Here is a 17,624-nt window from a genome sequence, read left to right as displayed (position 1 = left end):
TTCGAGTGACTTTGCCCAATTGGGAGGATCCCCGCTAAGAAACAAAAACGGACGGACAACGGAGCTTGGGTTGCCGACCGGCTTCAACCACACCGGGAATATCGCGGGGCTGCAAGAGCCCATTGGAGCAGTACCGGGCGAGCAACCAATTATCACCATCTCAACTCGGACAGGCGAGCCAGGTCGGCGACTGCTGTTAAGCCTTCAGAGTGCGGTCTTAAATTGACCGAACGCCTTCATTATCCCAAGACTCCTGTGCCCAACATCAACCTCCTAACCCCGCTCACAAGTCGACCCCGATCACAACTTCGCCCGCCCACTACCTTCTGCGATGCCCAAGTCGCGGAGCAACCGAGTCCTACAGTTCCGTACAGTCCACAGCGTTGGTTCATGGTCCGTCCGCTCGAAATGTACCCCCGACCCCTCAACCACGAAGCCTACAACCGTGACAAACCTCACCCTCGTTCTCGTCCTAGGGATCATATTACAACTGCGGGGTAGTCGCATTTCTCAACACCGAGTGAGTCTTTCGGTCAGCCAGCCATGCAGGGTCCTCAGGACCGAGTAGGACGACGAATAGGAGAACGCGGCCTCCCCATGGCTGGTCGGTCATTGCCTGGTTGACAAGGCAAAAGAGAGAGAAAAGGGCAAGGCTGGCAAGGCTGACGCCCGAGCGGACAAGGGCTTTGGGCTTTGTGCCGTTCTCTCTCGGTGTTAACTAATTTCCTTGGTAAAGCCCGGTGCCCGAGGTTGAGGTGAGAGGTAACTAAGGGAAGACATCTTGGCTGCGCAAAACGGTCGCGCGCGCTGGCGCCTCTGTGAACCGAGACGACAGCAGGTTGGCTGGTCGGTAAGTCGGCTCCGCCCCGGGGTGCTTGAATAGCACAGGACCGAATATCTCCGTGGCGACACTACATAGTAGAGTCGAGGTTTTGAGTCCGGAGTTCTTACTGGTATTCATTCACCGAGATGGCTTTCACAAATACGCCCCGACATGTAGATAACAACCGAGGGCTGAAACATAGATGATGTCGACGACAACGCAAGCCGAAAGGAAAGCAAACGGCCCTTGATCTTTTGCTCTGAGACATACATATGTCTAACGTTATGTTGTACGACGAAGTGTAAGTGGCCCGCTCGGAGACCGAAAACCGAGACACAAAAACTGGCGGGGTTCAAATTTGGGCGATCCGGGTTCTCGAAAAACCGTTGAACGCTTGCTCGTCGCCTCCCCGAGACTTTGAGATACCCTGTTACTCAAAATCCGTTCCTTCGTTCGGGTTGAGCTAGAAGCCTCCGCTTCGAGAACATCTCTAGAGTCCAGTTATAGTGCTTGTTGAGGTAGTGCAAATGATTTGGTATCGCGGTAAGATGTAAGCGGGTACGTGAATCTTTCGTACTGTGAGAAAGACTAAGCGGGAGGCAAATGTCACCGGCATGGAGCTTTCCATGATACTGTGGTACATGTGCCATTCGTAAGGCGTTGGGAGGCAGTGAAGCATTCCACGGATACAATAGAGTATTTACAGCTCATGCACAGCTTCGAAATGTATTTGTTCTGTCCAGCCCCTTCGGAGGCGCGCAAGCCGAGGGCGGCCGAGCCGTCGCCTTAATTCAACATGGACGGTACCTACTTAGGTGCCGTATCTATCATTGACTCCGCATGGGAAAAGTGAGCCGATGTGCCCCTGTAGACAGGCAGGTGGTGCCCTAGAGTCGACCGCATGATAAATAGCAGTGTTGAGTGTCCCTTAGCAAGCGACAACTGAACACGGAATACCATTTAACCCCTAGGTGGACGTGGTTCGAACGCTGTTGAGCAACACCCCGTACAGTCGATGACTGCTTTTGGCGCCTTACTCATCGTTGTGCAAGTACGGCTTTCACTCCAAAGCCAGTTTTGGACCTTTCTGAGTGTAGAAAAATAACTTTTAATGTCAAAATCTACCGCCCCCTAATCATCATCCCAATGCCTTCGACTAATAATAATCGGCCTTGCTGGATCCCACGGGCCATATATCTCGTTTTTGTACTTTTGCAACCCAATGAGCCACCAACTGCACCCGCCCATCGCTAGCGCAGCAATCAAACACCCAACCACCATCCCCAACAGCCCCTTTTTCCACGGCCACCCCCTCTCATCCCCCAATATCATCCCCACGCCGGCTCCAGCCCCGAGGACCAGCAGCACGGTCAGCACAACATGATACCGCCAGCTTCTGTGCCTCGCATACTGCCGGAAAACGGGGAAGAGACCAAACACCTCGATGCTGAACAGCGTCAAGCTAAAAACCTGCCCAGTGGAGGGCAGTCGGCTGGCTAACACGGTGGATGCCATCAGGGCGGCGTTGGTTGACATGGACGCCACGGGCATCTGCTTGCCATGTGCCCCTGCGCCGATGGCGACACCGCCCCCAGCTCCGTCCCCATTTCCATTCCCGGCCCCATCTCCGTCTCTGTCACCTGCACCACTACCTGGACCACCGCCGCCGCCGCCGCCGCTAGCGGCTCCTCCGAGACCACCGGACCAGCTGCTGCCGGAGTAGTCGAAAAAGAAAACGTTGATGGCTAGTAGCCAGAAGGACATAGCCCAGATGGAGTCGGACGAGGTGGAGCGGGTGAGTGATTTGAGGATGGGGGAGAGGCCGAGGAGCGTGAAGTAGATCAGGACGGCTGACTTGATGGTGCTGAGCCGGTTGCGAGTAGCTGGGGAGAACCCTGTGGTGCCAGGACCTCCGAAAGCCGTCGTCCCGGCGGCTATGAGGTTGGCAGCGGTTCCTGCGGTGGTTGTAGGGCTGGCAGCACCGCTGGCCTGGGTTGCGATGGTGTTGATAGAGCTGGCAGAGCGGGAGTGGACCTGAGTCGGTGCAAGGAGCCCGCCGCTTGTGTTGGTGCCCGGTGGATGAAGCGGCCGCTGGAGGGGCACGGAGTGGTCTTGGAGGAGGTTTGTCGTAGAGCTTGCGGCGGAAGGGAAATTTGACACACTCGAAATGCTCACGGTACTAGCGTTGAGCATCGGACTGCCAAGCCCCGAAGAGTCCTGCCGTCGTGGAGGACGGTATTCCCTGTACGCTCGTCCATCCCGTATCATGCGTGCCCTGACATCGTCATCCTCCCACCCGCCCGGTGCCTCGTTTGTGACCCACCAATCCCATAGTAGCCAACCGAGAAAGGTCGCGAAACTGCTCCACCCAACCACCGATACGGGGCTGACACGCTCTTGGAAGATGCCCACAAAGCATACGACAAAGATGATGACCGAGCACACATGTTGTACGATGACGGTCGAATCGGCAACCAGTGGCCAGAAATCGTAAGGGCGGACGCGGGGGTTGCGCTGGAGGTTTTCGAGAAAGGTGGCCTGATCGGTGTAGTTGTCAGGATCTGTGGTGTGGGGAAGAGTTTAGCACTGATTGCACTCCTGACACGGGGCCGTGAAGGGCACGAGAAGATACGGGAAGTCGACAGAGAGAAAATGCTCACACGACTGCTTTACCCAAAGCAATTTCTGGAAGCGTTTGCGCCTCCGACTCCGACTGCGACTAGCATCCTTGTGTCGAGCGCGTCCGGCACGCGATTCGGTCCCCGAAGCGGTTCCGGTGCTGTCGAAGGTACCGGACCGGCGCGGCGGCGAGTATGGGGTGTAGGCGTCTTCGGGGGCCAGGTGCGACGGGTCGGCGCGGTGCGACTTGAGACCCGCGGGCACGGTCGACGATCGGACCAGCGGCGGGAACGGCGTCTCGAAATCGGAGGGGATGGCCGATTGATGGAGACCCGAGGGAGGGGCCATGGATCAGTCCGGGTGCTTCTCCATGTACGCATGTAGGCAATGTGTACGAGGTCTGCGTCGAGATGGCGCACACGCTGGGACGGGTGGGCGCGGAAACAGCCGGTCGGGTCTGCGACGACGGCCCCTGACCTGAGGTGCGTTTCGGAGAATGCCCGGGGCAAACGAGAAGAGAAAAAACCAAGCTTTGATGCCCTGCCAGAGCTTGGGCCAAGCCTTTCTTAGCGCTGTTCCAGACGAGCAGCCCCCTGCTTCGCGATTGCCTCGGCCTGCCAACCACTGCCGTCTGGCGTGAGGTCCCCTGCAGCGAAGTGGGTGTTTTCAGGGTTAAGAGTCTGGAAGTCCAGACCGGACCACATTTGAGACGGGGACACCCGTTGCTTCATCTTCCCATCTTCAACCTGAAGCTGGAGCACATGCTCAGCCTCAATGATACCATCCATTCCACCGGTCGAGGGATTTATTCCAGCTCATCGTTCCTCGGCCATCCCTTATTTTTCTCACCCCATTCCCCATCACGATCGGCCTACGACAGGGGGGATTCGCACGCTGCAGGCCAACCTTCGTGTTGTCTCGTTTCGAGACTGCGATGATCGAGCGAGGTCACCCCAGGCGAGGCGTCCAGTTGACCTATGACATGGGATGAGTGGGGACTGTTGTGTGACGGCAGATCGTAAGTGGACGAAGAACAACCACGTCTGAGGTCATGCTTCGTGTCCCTCGACAGGAATGGAAGTGCGACGCTTGCTGGGCATTTGGCAGGCGGTCGCGGGGATCAGAGTTACACAAAGTCAGCGCCCGTACCTCAGTCCATCTGACACTTCAAAGCACGGGGTCGAGAGCTGTTCGAAGTCGTCTCCATGGCCAGAACACGAGGGAGTCACTGCCGAAGTTCGCCGTTTAGGGAAGGTGGGTAGAGTGGGGATTGAGTAACTGCGCCTTCTCTGGCGTTCTGGACAAGACCTGGTATCTCTTTGGTGAACATGAACCACATCCCGAAGGAAGGATCGGGGCCGCAAAGGAAGGGCACACAAAAGTCAAGATGGCCAAGATGGCCAAGCTAGGCACAAGTGCAATACTTGCCCCCAGGAAGGCAGGTGATCCCGCCCTCCGCACAAACATATCGTGGTTTTCACCCAACCGCTGAGAGCCTGACCCTTTCTTTGCTTCGTGGCGGAATCCCCAATTCTCCCCCTTTCCTCAAATTTAAGTTCCAGGTGTTACGCGTCCACTCGATTTCCGTTACAGGTCACCAGAACTAGGCCTAATTCGCACCACTCAGCCTCGCACGGGTCCCTGACCTGAAGCAAGTCGTGACGGTGCAAATATCCGCTTGCGCCCCGGCTTTTCACGGCTACTCCTGCCATCTAGTGTCGAGTGTCATTGTCCGCCATTTTGCCTCTTCACGCTCTTCTTGTGTTTAACTTTTCTACCTGCCCTCTCTCTTCTTGTATTGAAGACTAGCCACAACGGTTCCGCCGCTCTAAATCGATCTGCAACCGCGGTATCTTTGTGGAGATACGTACCTACTCATAGGTTACCGTACCCACCAACGAACCTTCGGCGCGATGAAGGCGACCGCCGTTTTCCTCGCGCTCTGCGCCGCGCATTTGGCGATGTGCGCCCCAATAGCGGAGTTTTACCCGGCGCATGCGGTTGACACCTCGGGGAGGGATCCCAAAGATCCAGTGACACCAACGGCATGGCTACCCATCGGGCGCGGCGATAAACAACATCCAGTTGGTGATGAGCACTCTCCACGATCGCAGCCAAGACTCTCTCCCATCGGCCTTCTTCCCTCTCTCTCAAAACACAGGACGCCAAAGAAAGATAGGCAGGAAAGCCCGGAGATGCGCGCATTACGCTTGTATTATCCTGGGCATCACGAGGACGATGACATACTCGAACTTCTTGATGTTGATGTCGTTGGGCCGCACCAGCCCGGATTGCCGTGCCACGGAGGTCACCGCTCACACGAACGGAACGACATGCTTATCGTCTACCTAGCCGGGGCCTTCATGCTGGTGGTTGTGGGGATAGAGGCGTTTGGAACTATACTACGGAGGTGAGTTGCCCGCAGCTTCGGCCCCTTTCCTTCCCGTCACATGTTGGCGTATCGAGAGACTGATCAGGTTTTGATTCAAAATCGTAGGGAAAGAGCAATTAAGCTGGAAGAAACCTCGCAACCCCCACCTGCTAGTATCTCGATTCGGGCGGACGCGGGCGACGAGCTTGGCATGATGGATGAGAAGCGCGGTGTATGAAAGGGCTCAAGGGGGGGCAGAAAGAAACACGACATTGAACCGACATGACGCAGAACTCATTCCCTATTCCATGTCTAACAAGAATATTAATTTGGTTATGCGCAACCGAAGGTCCCTTTCCCGATTCTGAAGGCTGCTGGAGTCGATTCCTGGATGATATGAACTTCATTGGTCAAGGTCAGGGCCTGGTTCACTCACCGCATGCAGAAATACGTGGTCACTCTGGATGTCCATTCGAAAGTGAGCCCCAAAAGAGGTGGCCAATCGATCTCGAAGGGTGCGGCAGACGAGTTGTAGCCTCGCAAGTTGCGTCGCACCGACGGGTCTCTAGCAGCAATTGGATACGGGTTCTAGTACGTGTAGGTTTTCATGGGCTTGATCAGATCAACTTATCCAATGGAAACCCATACTTTTTGATCAGCAGCTTCGGGCCCGATGGGCCCGGTGCCCGAGGTTACGCCCGTGATCCCAATCAGGCTGAGAGGCTGTCGCCAGTTGTTGACCGAGCACTCGAAGCCTCATGACAAGTTCGACCGAGTGGCAGAAGTGTTGGAAATCAGGTTAGACGCGGGCAACGACCGACATTACTTCTCGACCTTGTGGGCCAGAGCGTGCCTGGGAATGGTGACACCGTCCGCCCTAAGCTTGTTGCCGCTAGAGTACCTAGCCGGGGAAAGGTTGAGGAGCGGTTGAAGATTTGCAACGGGGCAGGCATCTCGGCCCCACAAACGGCGGAACATGGGGTTCTGCAGTGGTTAGTGGCCGTCGCGGAGGCGGTAAGCACGCTAGAGGGGCGCCTACTAGCGCCAAGATAGGGAATCCAGCCCTGTTGGCCTCGGCTTTAACTTAACGTTGGCGATGACAACCATCTCCAGAAAGAAGTTTATTTACTCGGGTCACGGGTGTAACGGATCGTGGCTGATGAGCGTGAGGCGCGCCACGGGCTCGGCCAATGTTCTTAACATTGACGTAGCATAGTTATCTTTCCGGCGTTCTCTCCGGACAGGCCGATGCCGACGGCACGCACCCCGCCTCGCGGCCAAGGCCGTTGCCCCGTTCCCGTCGCCCTTCTCACGCTTCTCGACCACCCGCCGAGCCGCCCCCCAGAGCAGCAGACCGCAGCGGCATGCAGGCGGCGCGAATGCCCCAGCACGGTCTAGTCTTTTGATAGGCAGCAGCAAGTTTGGGTCCACCAACAACTGGCGTTTCATGGGGACAGCAGCGTCATGCAGCAGCTGCAGCAGCTTGTCCAAGCCCCAATCATACGCCGCGAGAGGCGAGCTTTCATTTGTTCTCGCTTCAACCTTGCTTCAAGCTTTCAGCCTTCCTACAAGTACATAGTAGCCTGTCTCCCAAAGCATTTGGAAAAGAGGGAGAGAAGTAGAGACTCGAGAAGGACCACGGACGGCCTCGATTGAAACAGTATCGCGCTTACCAGCATTCCATATTTGCATCCCATCGGCGGCTCTTTTTTGGCGGCTGTCCAGGTTTCCCCGCCTTTGCGCGTGTGTTTTTTTGCGTGTGGCTGTAAGCGGTCCCCCGCCCCCTCCCTTTCGATCTTTGTGGAAAAGGAATCCTGACCCGTGGCCCCCAAATAGGTTTGAGCGACGCTTTCTCGATTTATTTCAAATTTTCGCCCCCGATCGGATTATCAAGCGGTCGGGCGAAGAGCAAAAGCGCGGCTTTGCTGTGTATTTTGGACCTGCCCATTCCCCCGCGCTTAAGTTTGCTTGAGCGGCTACATTACTCTCAAGATGTCATTGCAAGTTGATGATAGCAGCCGGCGCACGCGCTCCCGTTCCCCGGGGCGCCGGAGAGGAGATGACGAACGCGACCGGAGTCGGGTGCGCTCGTCTCAAATAACCGATGTCCCGTATCCAAGCTCGACTGACGCTTACCGAAACCCTTCCTCCGCGGCGTACGATTACGAGCGCTTGCCGGCTTGGCCGTCTGGAGATGTCGTGGACGCGGACTATTATCCATCTTCGCGGGGGCAGCCGACCGCCAGCCGGAGCGACGACCCTTATGCTGCGGCGCGGCGTGATGTACAGTATGTTTATGACTCCGAGCGCCGACACCACCGAGACGGCGAGTCGGATGCGGAAGGTGGGCGCCACCGCAGCGACTCCGACCGCGAGACCGCAGCAGCTCGGGCCGCCCGACCCGACCTCTACCTCCCTCAAAAGTATTCCAGCAACATCAGACCGGTCGAGCCAGCCCTATCTTCGCCCCGACACTCACGCGATTCCTTTGGCAGCAAGGATCGAGATTCGGACAGGGAGCGCGAGCGCCGTAGGAAGAAGGAGAAGCTGGAGAATGACTTGGCATACGGAAGTCTGCCCGGTCCCTCTTCCAAGTCCAAACCCCACTCCTCTTCGTCGCCGCATCGGGACAGTTATGCCGCGCTGCCCGCTCCTCCCCACGGAAGCACTTACGTGACGGCCTCTAGCACCACGCTGGATACGTATGGCACCTCGTCATCGCCTCGTCCAGACAGCTACGGGTATTCTCAGCAAAGGCCGTGGGACGGCTCCAAACCCTCCCCGGAAGAGCCGCGGTACAGCGCGTCCCATCTGGACATCCAGGGGCCAAGTTCCCGTCCGGGCCGTGAGCCCAGCCCCGGCCCTGGGGAACCCCTCAAGTCGGCCATGAAGCGCAGCCGGTCGCCTCAGCCCCCCACGCTGAGCATGTCGACCCTGACGGTCCAGAACCCGAACCCGCACTACGCCGGCGCTCAGTCCGTCTCGGCCGCTCCAGCATCCCCGCTGCTCGAAGCCTACCACGGGACCTACCAGTCCATGTCCCCCATGCCTTCGCCCTTGCTCTTCCCCACCAACAGCGGCAGCAACCCACAAATCCTCGACGCTCTCTCGCCGCTCGAATACGACGACGACCGGTCGGGCGACAAGCGTCGGGCTCGCCGGGCGCGGTTTGCCGACCCGGCCGATGACGCGGCGCGCCTAGCGAAGGCCCTCAAGGGCGAGCGGCGGGCGCCCGACACGGAACCGCTGGTCGAGATCCTCCCCGGGCTCACGCACGAACAGGTGATGGAGCTGCGGGTGGAGTACAAGCGGTTGGTCAAGACGGGGTCGGAACGCAAGGGGGTCAATATCGCCAAGCACATTCGGGCGCGGCTCAAGGACGAGGACGGCAACTTGATGAAGGCGTGCTACGCGACGGCACTGGGGCGGTGGGAGTCGGAGGCGTACTGGGCCAACTTCTGGTACCATGGCGACAAGACGCGGCGTGAGCTGCTGATCGAGTCGTTGATGGGGCGGACGAACGATGAGATCCGCCTCATCAAGGAAGGGTTCAGCGACAAGAAGTATGCCAATAGCCTGACCAAGTGCATGCGCACGGAGCTGAAGGAGGACAAGTTCAAGAAGGCGGTGCTCATGGTGCTGGATGAGCAGCGCATGGAGGAGGTGGACGCCCAGGGCCGCCCGCTGCGTATTGACTTTCGACTGGTGGACGACGATGTCCGCGAGCTGCACCATGCTGTGGGCAGTGAGAAGGGCGGTGAGAGCTTGATGATTTCTATCATCACTCAGCGCAGCGATGCGCACTTGCGGGAGGTTCTGCGCGAGTACAAGGAGAAGTATAAGGGTGCCAACTTTGCCAAGGATGCGTTGAAGAAGAGCGGGAACCTAGTCGTACGTTTTCCCCCCACCCCCCTTTTACTCGTGTATCGTATCACACGAGTGTGCAACAGCAGAACAGTTACTAACTAACAGTCTCTATCCAGGGCGAAGTCCTTGCGCACATCCTCAACGGCGTCATCAACAAACCCGTCCGCGACGCCATGCTCCTACACCACGCGCTCACAGCCTCGCGGCGCGACGACCTACGCCGCGAGCTGCTTATCTCGCGTCTGGTGCGGTACCACTGGGACGCGCAGCACATGGCGCTCGTGCGGCGGGCGTACCGCGAGACGTATGGGCGTGATCTGCAGGATGCGGTGCGCGAGGCGACGAAGGGGGAGTGGGGGGAGTTTTGTGTGCAGTTGTGTATTGTGCGCATGCCAGATGATGTGAAGAGGGTGGAGAGGGTGGATATTCATTATTGAGGGCAGATTCCGAAAAGCTGATATATGAGGAAGGGGCGGGCTGTTTCCGTTCATAGGGGGACGAGGCCCTCTGTTGATTGTGGTATATGACTGATATCCAATTCATGACGCGACGATTGATGCACCGGAGGATAGACCTATTCGGGGAGAGGAGCTTGACAGGAAAAGGGAGATGACTGTGTTGTTTCTGCGTCGGAATCTCAAAGCGGGCGATGGATATTCTGTAACGTATACCCAGGCTGCAGTTCTTAGCTTTTGAATAACGTAATGGGCTGGATCTTGGACTGTGTTGTTTGGGGATGTCTGGGCATGTTGCAGTGACAGAAGTGGGAGAAAGATACCCATACAGGGTTAGGGTTGTAAGTGCCAATGCACGCCCGGTCCAGCGACCCTAACCACCCGGCCAAACCTCGAGTTTGGAGGTCGAGCAGGCACTTAAAACACAACGGCATCACCTCAATTCAAGTGCGACGGCAAAAATATTACACTGAGCGATGATACACCATGCGTGTAAGTGAATGTAACTTTTCTTGAGACGATATTCTTCCTAGTTGCGGCGAAAACCCGTCCCAAGAGGTCCTTTCTAAACAAAAGAAGTTTTCGCCATATACTTGGGCGATAGTCATGCAGGGTTAGGGTTGTACATTCCACTGGACCCCCGGGTTGAGCTGTTTCTGATCGGAACACCTGGGTTTCCTGGAGCAGTGTGTGAGGCGTATTCCCGACCATATTCTATCCGTCGAGTCATGACGTTACCCTGGGATCAAGAGGGGACAGTTGGATCAAGTTTTAGCATGAGCTGGTACGGGGTAGTTATCTGCTACAACAACTCCGTCGGCTCGTTCTGCCTCGTGCTAATAGGCAGATATACATATAATGCACCCAAGCAACCAGCCGCTCGTCGTGCCCCTTGCACTCGAAGGCTGCAGCTGCGGCATGAGGGCAGAGCAGGCAGAGAGAGGTGTGACGGGAAGTTATTGTTGTGTAAGACGGAATTGGCGACCAGCCCGGCTCCTCCGGCTCCGTTCGCCGGTTGTCAAGCGCGTGGGCGCTTGCTAACAGCAGCCAACAAGCGCTGCTGGCTTCGCTCATGTTCAGGCCAGCACAGATGCTAGTGGAGTGAGTGTCCTACACTAAATGCAGGGGGATGTGGCGGCTAACTCACAGTGGGGGCCGCGCGCCTGTTCGACAGCCCCCATGTGCGCCACGCCGGTAGACGGCTTTCTGTCTCGGCCCCGAGGTTGCATTCATCCAGAGATTGCCACAAAAATTGTGTGGGAGAAGTCAGGTCCAGGCAAGCCCGTCAGCTGGAGCTAAGGCAGGAACCATGTCGTTAACTGGGTGCCTGCTTCCCTGGCGGGCCTGGCGACCCGAGATTGGGTGCACGGTGTGTCAAGACGCGCTAGCTCCATCGCTCCTCAAGCCCATCAGCGTTCGGGAGGCGCCAAGGACCGCCGATGCTAATTACCCACAGGCGTTCTCCCGCCGACTCACGATACGCTCGCAGCAACATCAGGCAGGGGTTTAGAACAAGGTGATGAGAATTGCAACACAAAGCTAACGAGTGTTAGTGCGGCTCGAGCGCGGCTAGCTGTTTTAACCGGCCGCGATCACACGGGTCTCCCCACGCTCACAATGCGCTGCGCCGTCCAAGACCCCCCTGTCGGGGAGATGAAGCCTTCACGGGTCGAAGCCTGGTCGTGCCGACGGGAGTGAGATGGTGTCCAGGGCAGCCCAGCCCAGCTGGACGATCCAACCTCAATGATACCATACAATTAGTCCCTGGGCCTAGTGTAGAATGCGTGAGACGGCCCGGACGAGCCTTGGGCTGTTTCCTGTTTTCTGTTTCTTCTCATTTTCCTCTCTACTTTTCTTCTCCCTCGCCATCGACGGCACGACCCAGCTCCCAGCAGTCATGATACGATGAAAATGTCCGGCTCCAGCATTGCCGCGCTTCTCTCCTCCTGTCTCTTGTTTTCCCGCACCCTTGCTGTTGAGCCACAGCAAGCCGTCTGGACCTCCAAGGCGATCGGCCCAGACGGGCCATGGAACGCCGTTGAGGTGTCGCTGGGCGGCCAGTCCAACATCGCGCTGTTTCCCGGCCGCCTGTGGAGCACATTCGTCACGACCACCGACTACTGCTCGGTCGACAGCGCGGTCCCCCACTGCGCGTCGGGCTCGTATGACACGAACCGTGTGTCTGCTAACAAGGGCTCCGGGACCACCTTAAGCATAGCATGGCAGCCGGATGTCCAGGAGCTGAGCGAGGGGGTTAAGGCGGTCGGGACCGCGCCGATGCACCTGGATTCGATCGACTTGCAGTTCAAGAATGTCGGCGCCATCGACGACCACTCGCTCGCCCTCATCGAAGACGAGTCCCAGATGTACGAGTACCCGGGCGGAGCGCAGTACCCGATCTTCACAGGCTGTCTCAGCCTGGGAGCTGCCGACCGGTATCAAACATTTACTGGTGGTATAGGCGGAAGAAGCGTCAACGCCACGATGATTCCGTGGTACCTCAAGGACCAAGGCCAGACCGCGTCCAGCTCCTTCGGCCTGCATATCGGGTCCGCGGGCCCGACCGCGACCATGCCCGGATCGCTTCTCTACGGAGGCTACGACCGCAACCGTGTGCTCGGCGACGTGGTCACATTCAACGGCGATCTCTGGTCCTCCGTCACCCTCCTCGACATCGGCATCCGCGTCTTCGACGGCGCCTCCCCCTTTACCGCTTCCTCTTCCTCGTCCTCTTCCAGTTCAAGCGGTAGTAGCAGTAGCAGTAGCAAAATCACCGGCCTCCTCGCGCAGGGCAATTCATCCATCAGCACCTCCGCCGGCCTCTCCGTTCTCATCGACCCCTGCACCCCGTACCTATCCCTCCCGCAATCCACCTGCGACGCCATCGCCGAGCACCTCCCTGTCTCCTACGATGCTCCTCTCGGTCTCTATCTCTGGAACACCTCCTCTCCACACTACCACCACATCGTCTCCTCCGCCTCGGCCCTCACCTTCACCTTCCTAGGCAACACCCAAACCGCCGCCACCCAAGCCGGCACCACCATCAACGTCCCCTTCCGCCACCTCAACCTCACCCTCTCCGCGCCCTTCACCGACACACCCGTGCCATACTTCCCCTGCTTCACCGGCACCGGCTCCAAAGGCCAGCCCGTCTTAGGCCGTGCCTTCTTACAGGACGCCTTCTTAGGCGCCAACTGGGAGCAGAAGAAGATCTTTCTTGCCCAAGCGCCTGGGCCGAATATCCCCTCCTCGGGTGGCGCCGTCGACGCTGTTAACATACAGCCGGGGGACGTCACACTCGCGGCATCGAATGGAAACGACTGGGAGGAATCGTGGAAGGGGGTTTGGACGGCTCTGACGGCGGATCAGGTTCGTGGTAGTAGTGCCAGCGCCAGCGCCAGCGGGAGCATCCCAACTAGCACGAGTAGCTCTTCTTCTGGCCAGGGAGGGGGCAGTGCGTCGGCGGGGGCGGAAGCGACACAACAACAGGATGCGGGTCTGTCGATGGCGGCCGTGGCAGGTATTGGTGTGGGAGCGGGCGTGGGTGGGATGATGGTTGTCGGGCTGGCTGTGGTGTTCTGGCGGCGGTGGAGGAAGAACCAGAAGAAGATGGCTGCCCGTGAGCTGGAAGCCACAGAGGCATCACAGCAGCCGAATCATTACGACTATTATGCTGAAGCAAAGGACCCTTACACAGGTCACTGGGTGGTGGAGGCGCCCGATAGGATTCACGGACTTCATGAGATGCCGTTGCCTGATAGGGTTCATGAAGTGATGGGGGACCATCCGAATGGACCACCGCTGCCGCCGGCTGGTTGGGGCGAGGCGAGAGGAGCGCACTAGATGATACGATACCCATGCGGTTTGAACACGATCGCTTTTTTTTTCTTTTTGTCCTTTTATTCTGTTGTATATTTTGTTGAGGAGTCTGGGAGGCTGGTAATTACTGGACTTTTTAGGTGGTGGAATTGACATTTATGAGCGAACGCAGACGGAGTGTATGAGTACTTGGGGGTTATTACTAGCCCTCGTGAAGTCGAGTCTGTCAACGGTAGTTACTCTTGTTTTCTGGGAAACAAAAGATTTGGTCTGGTATCTCGTGGTGGGGTATTAGTCTAACAGCTCATTGTTGTTGAAGAATTGGACTACAGATCAAAGAATCTGCAGCAGATGCGGAATGTAATTTAACGCCAACACCTATTGACAGTTTACTCGCTGATGTCTTGACACTACGTCTCGGATACCATGTCCGTACCGAAGGGGTACTCCGACACGCGGCCCGAGTCCGCCGCTTCGGGCCGTTCCGGACCGCCCGGGATAAGTGTCCGAGCAGATATAAGTGTGAGCAGTGTACGAAACATCACCTTACATACCCAATAAAATGCATACACCTTAGTAGAGCCAGGAAACAACTCCGAAAACAACCGACCCCCCTTCACGCTTTTTCAATTTACTCGCCAACACAAAATACATGTAAACGCCATCAATTCCCCACCGTCTTCCTCAACGACTCCCCATACCTCTCCCCCCTCGGCTTCGCCTCCTCCACAATCCGCCTTATCTCCTTCATCTCATCCTCCGTCAACTCCACTTCGCGGGAAGCCCAGTTCTCCTCTAGCCGGTGCGCCTTGGTCGTGCCTGGGATGGCGATCATGCCCTGGGCGGCGACCCAGGCGAGTGCGACCTGGGTGGTGGCGCAGCCCTTTTTGGCGGCGAGTTGTTGGAGTTCGTGGACGATGGCGCGGTTGAGGTGGAAGTTTTCGCCTTGGAATTTGGGGACTGGTTATGGATTAACTTGTGAGCATACTCCCTAACCACCCTCTTTTCGGATCCGGCTTAAGAAAAGGGAAGGGGAACGGGGTAACTCACTGCTACGGCGGCCGTCATTGGGAGCAAAGTCATCGGGACTCTTGTACGCAAAGTCGTCCACCAGCCAGCCGTGTCCTAGCGGGCCGTAGGCTACGTAGGCCACGCCAAGGTCTCGGGCGGTGTCGATTAGGCCGTCGGTCTCGTGCAGGGTCTCGAAGGCGGAATATTCTGCTTGGACGGCGTCGATTTTCGCGACTATTTACCGATGATTAGTTACGATTAGTAAGGTACGTTGGGTTGGGGGAGGACTGTGGGAGTAGTGAGACGATTTCTCTTACTTGAGTGTGCTTTGCGTAGGGTCGCGGCGGAGCATTCGGACAGTCCGATGTACTTAGTCTTGCCCGCCTTTCGGAGCTCATCGAGGGCTGGGATCGATTCCTCGAGGGGAGTTTCTGAGTGGGGAGCGTCAGTGACTTAGTTACAAAGTTGCGCATGGTAATACTTGGCCGCTGTTGATATCGTACCTGGGTCAATGCGATGGAGATAGTACAGGTCAGGGGCGAAGCCAAGGCGCTCAATAGTGCCTTCGATGTACTCCTTGATATGGGCCGGCTTGTTGGTGACGGTCAGCCGCGGCTTGCTCATGTCGGGAGCGGCGTCGGGTAAAACGATGCCGCACTTGGATGCAACTAAGGAAATCAATCCGGTGTCAGCCACAACCTTATACGTTCAGGAAGACAAACAACCCGGGGAAAGAGTTGAATGATATTAATGATATTGGAACAAAACGTACTGAAGACCTTGTCGCGAACATTGTGTTTGCGGATGAAGTCTCCAAGGAGTTTCTCGTTAACTCCGGCTCCGTATATGACCTTGTCAACAGACTCAAGTTAGCACACAGCAAGAACCATAAATCATGGATGGTTGATGCGAGTAAGGGTCTGAACTCACGGCCGTGTCCCAGAACGTGCAGCCGAGCTCCAGAGCCTTAAGCAGGACAGGCTCTGCTTCTTCCAAGGTGAGGTTTAACCCAAGACCGTGGTTGAAACCCATCGCCCCAAAGCCGGGGACTGGGACCTCAATGTCGCCGAAGGGGAGCGTTTTGACCATTGTGAAGGACTACTCGCGGCTGCGGATTGCGGATACAGTGAAGAATCAGTTAAAAGAAGATTTAGTGGTTGTGAACAGGATTCAGAATGAAATCCATTTTCAGAGGGCTATTCAAGCCTATTTGATTTCATGTCTTTAATAGTCTCGAAACTCGATCTTGAGTATTTCGGCGATAAGCTTCGGAGTTTGGGGACAGTTCACTACGACCGCTCCTGAATCCAGCCCAAGAAAGGATAGACTGAACTCTCTTCGGACTCAAGTCTTGATTCTGGGATCCGAGACCCCGGGCGGCGATCAGGGGTGCCTCGGACTAGTGAGGTCCCTTGTGGTTAACAGGATTGGGGATGGCAACATCTATCTCGTTGGCACCTCTCGCTTAGCCTTTGTGGTATGGTTGGACGCAACGTTTCTAAAGAAAGACTTGTACTGTTCTGTCCAGAACTACAGGCCTCTTACATGGCTATTGCAGTGCCTGTTCAGCTACCATTTCAGGGTCCATGGGGTTAGTTCCCGGACACTGGTCTGTCGAGACAGCACTGGCAGCCACACAACGTCACAGGACTCACAAAGTTCTGAGGATTTTGGGTTGAAAGTATCATGTTCTTTTGCGGGCCGAGTACGTGTTTTGAAACGTACGGCACCAAGTATAACTTACTCGTCCCCAGAATCAATTTAAGTTGGCGAGGTTTGTGAAGACACTTTGCGCGGTGATTAGATCTAATTAGTCTTAATTCCGGCCCGGCTCACAGCGAAATCCCTAACTCCTCGAAGCTTCACTTTATACTAGAGATTGACCAATAACTGCCGACATACTGCCCGGGCTGCCGGGATCCCCAACTTCTCGATAATCAGTCCATCGAAAACAACTACACGTGTACCATCGAGTATGTAACAGACCGCCATCCATCCCACATCCCCACCTCCACTCCACCACCCAAGAAAGCCCCCACCCTGAACAAACCTCGCTTGGATAAACCTTTTCCGGGTCTAACCCGGGTAGCATCTTAACTCAAGAAGCGTCAGTGGTTTAGTGGTAAAATCCATCGTTGCCATCGATGGGCCCCGCGTTCGATTCGCGGCTGACGCATTCTGACTTTGTTTACTTTTTTCTCCGACATTTTTATCACAGGCTCAATCATTTTACCCCCTTTTCTCTTGTTATTCTACTTAACCCCGGTTGCTTCACCTTGATCTTAGAGGGAACATTAGGAGTGAGGTAGAACACCTGTCGGGAATATTGAGTTGTACCCTCGAGTGTCCATGAACTTGTATGAACGCAATGGGTATATGGCATCACAAAGCTCGCCCAACATCAACGTTAGAAATCCGGGTGGAAGCAAGAACTCAGGGGAATCACAGTATTACTAGAACCTCAAGCAGTAAAAACCCTAAAAAGCCAAAGCAAACATACACCCTTGATCGACCCGATCAATCAAAGTCGAAAAACAATCCAGTGGAATAAACAGAGCCTCGAAAATACGAAGGAGGAGAAGGATAGGATAGATAAAAAGAAAATCACACAAAAGCCTGATTCTTAACCTCGCCCCGATCCCGTTCGCCGGTTCCCACC

The 17,624-nt window shown here is 56.4% G+C and overlaps 5 protein-coding genes and 1 non-coding gene across 6 annotated transcripts; 4 read left to right on the top strand and 2 right to left on the bottom strand.

Annotated features, from left to right (window-relative positions):
- Positions 1 to 1,954: 1,954 nt before the first annotated feature.
- C8A04DRAFT_10351 (phosphatidylinositol N-acetylglucosaminyltransferase subunit C) lies at positions 1,955 to 3,790 on the bottom strand (the record flags this gene model as incomplete). The annotated part of the gene is made up of 3 exons (XM_062776548.1): positions 1,955 to 2,391; positions 2,476 to 3,384; positions 3,484 to 3,790. The coding sequence occupies 3 exons, from the start codon at positions 3,788 to 3,790 to the stop codon at positions 1,955 to 1,957; spliced, it is 1,653 nt and encodes a 550-aa protein (XP_062639092.1).
- Positions 3,791 to 5,355: 1,565 nt separating this feature from the next.
- On the top strand, positions 5,356 to 6,051 carry C8A04DRAFT_26465 (uncharacterized protein; the record flags this gene model as incomplete). The annotated part of the gene is made up of 2 exons (XM_062779929.1): positions 5,356 to 5,852; positions 5,940 to 6,051. 2 exons carry the CDS (start codon positions 5,356 to 5,358, stop codon positions 6,049 to 6,051), a joined length of 609 nt encoding a protein of 202 aa, XP_062639091.1.
- Positions 6,052 to 7,805: 1,754 nt separating this feature from the next.
- Positions 7,806 to 10,117, top strand: C8A04DRAFT_35534 (uncharacterized protein; the record flags this gene model as incomplete). The annotated part of the gene is made up of 2 exons (XM_062783211.1): positions 7,806 to 9,704; positions 9,797 to 10,117. The coding sequence occupies 2 exons, from the start codon at positions 7,806 to 7,808 to the stop codon at positions 10,115 to 10,117; spliced, it is 2,220 nt and encodes a 739-aa protein (XP_062639090.1).
- A 1,929-nt stretch (positions 10,118 to 12,046) lies between these two features.
- Positions 12,047 to 13,978, top strand: C8A04DRAFT_35533 (uncharacterized protein; the record flags this gene model as incomplete). Its single annotated transcript, XM_062783210.1, has 1 exon — positions 12,047 to 13,978. The coding sequence occupies one exon, from the start codon at positions 12,047 to 12,049 to the stop codon at positions 13,976 to 13,978; it is 1,932 nt and encodes a 643-aa protein (XP_062639089.1).
- Positions 13,979 to 14,618: 640 nt separating this feature from the next.
- C8A04DRAFT_26462 (NADP-dependent oxidoreductase domain-containing protein) lies at positions 14,619 to 16,054 on the bottom strand (the record flags this gene model as incomplete). The annotated part of the gene is made up of 6 exons (XM_062779928.1): positions 14,619 to 14,914; positions 15,005 to 15,199; positions 15,283 to 15,396; positions 15,469 to 15,633; positions 15,738 to 15,816; positions 15,896 to 16,054. The coding sequence occupies 6 exons, from the start codon at positions 16,052 to 16,054 to the stop codon at positions 14,619 to 14,621; spliced, it is 1,008 nt and encodes a 335-aa protein (XP_062639088.1).
- Positions 16,055 to 17,070: 1,016 nt separating this feature from the next.
- Positions 17,071 to 17,141, top strand: C8A04DRAFT_t43. Its single transcript has one exon. It is a non-coding gene; the product is annotated as a tRNA-Gly (tRNA).
- Positions 17,142 to 17,624: the final 483 nt, after the last annotated feature.

The sequence above is a fragment of the Dichotomopilus funicola genome, assembly GCF_033296635.1.
Source record: "Dichotomopilus funicola strain CBS 141.50 unplaced genomic scaffold C8A04scaffold_13, whole genome shotgun sequence".
Classification (NCBI taxonomy): Eukaryota; Fungi; Ascomycota; class Sordariomycetes; order Sordariales; family Chaetomiaceae; genus Dichotomopilus; species Dichotomopilus funicola.
This window is presented reverse-complemented; position numbering and strand designations above follow the sequence as displayed.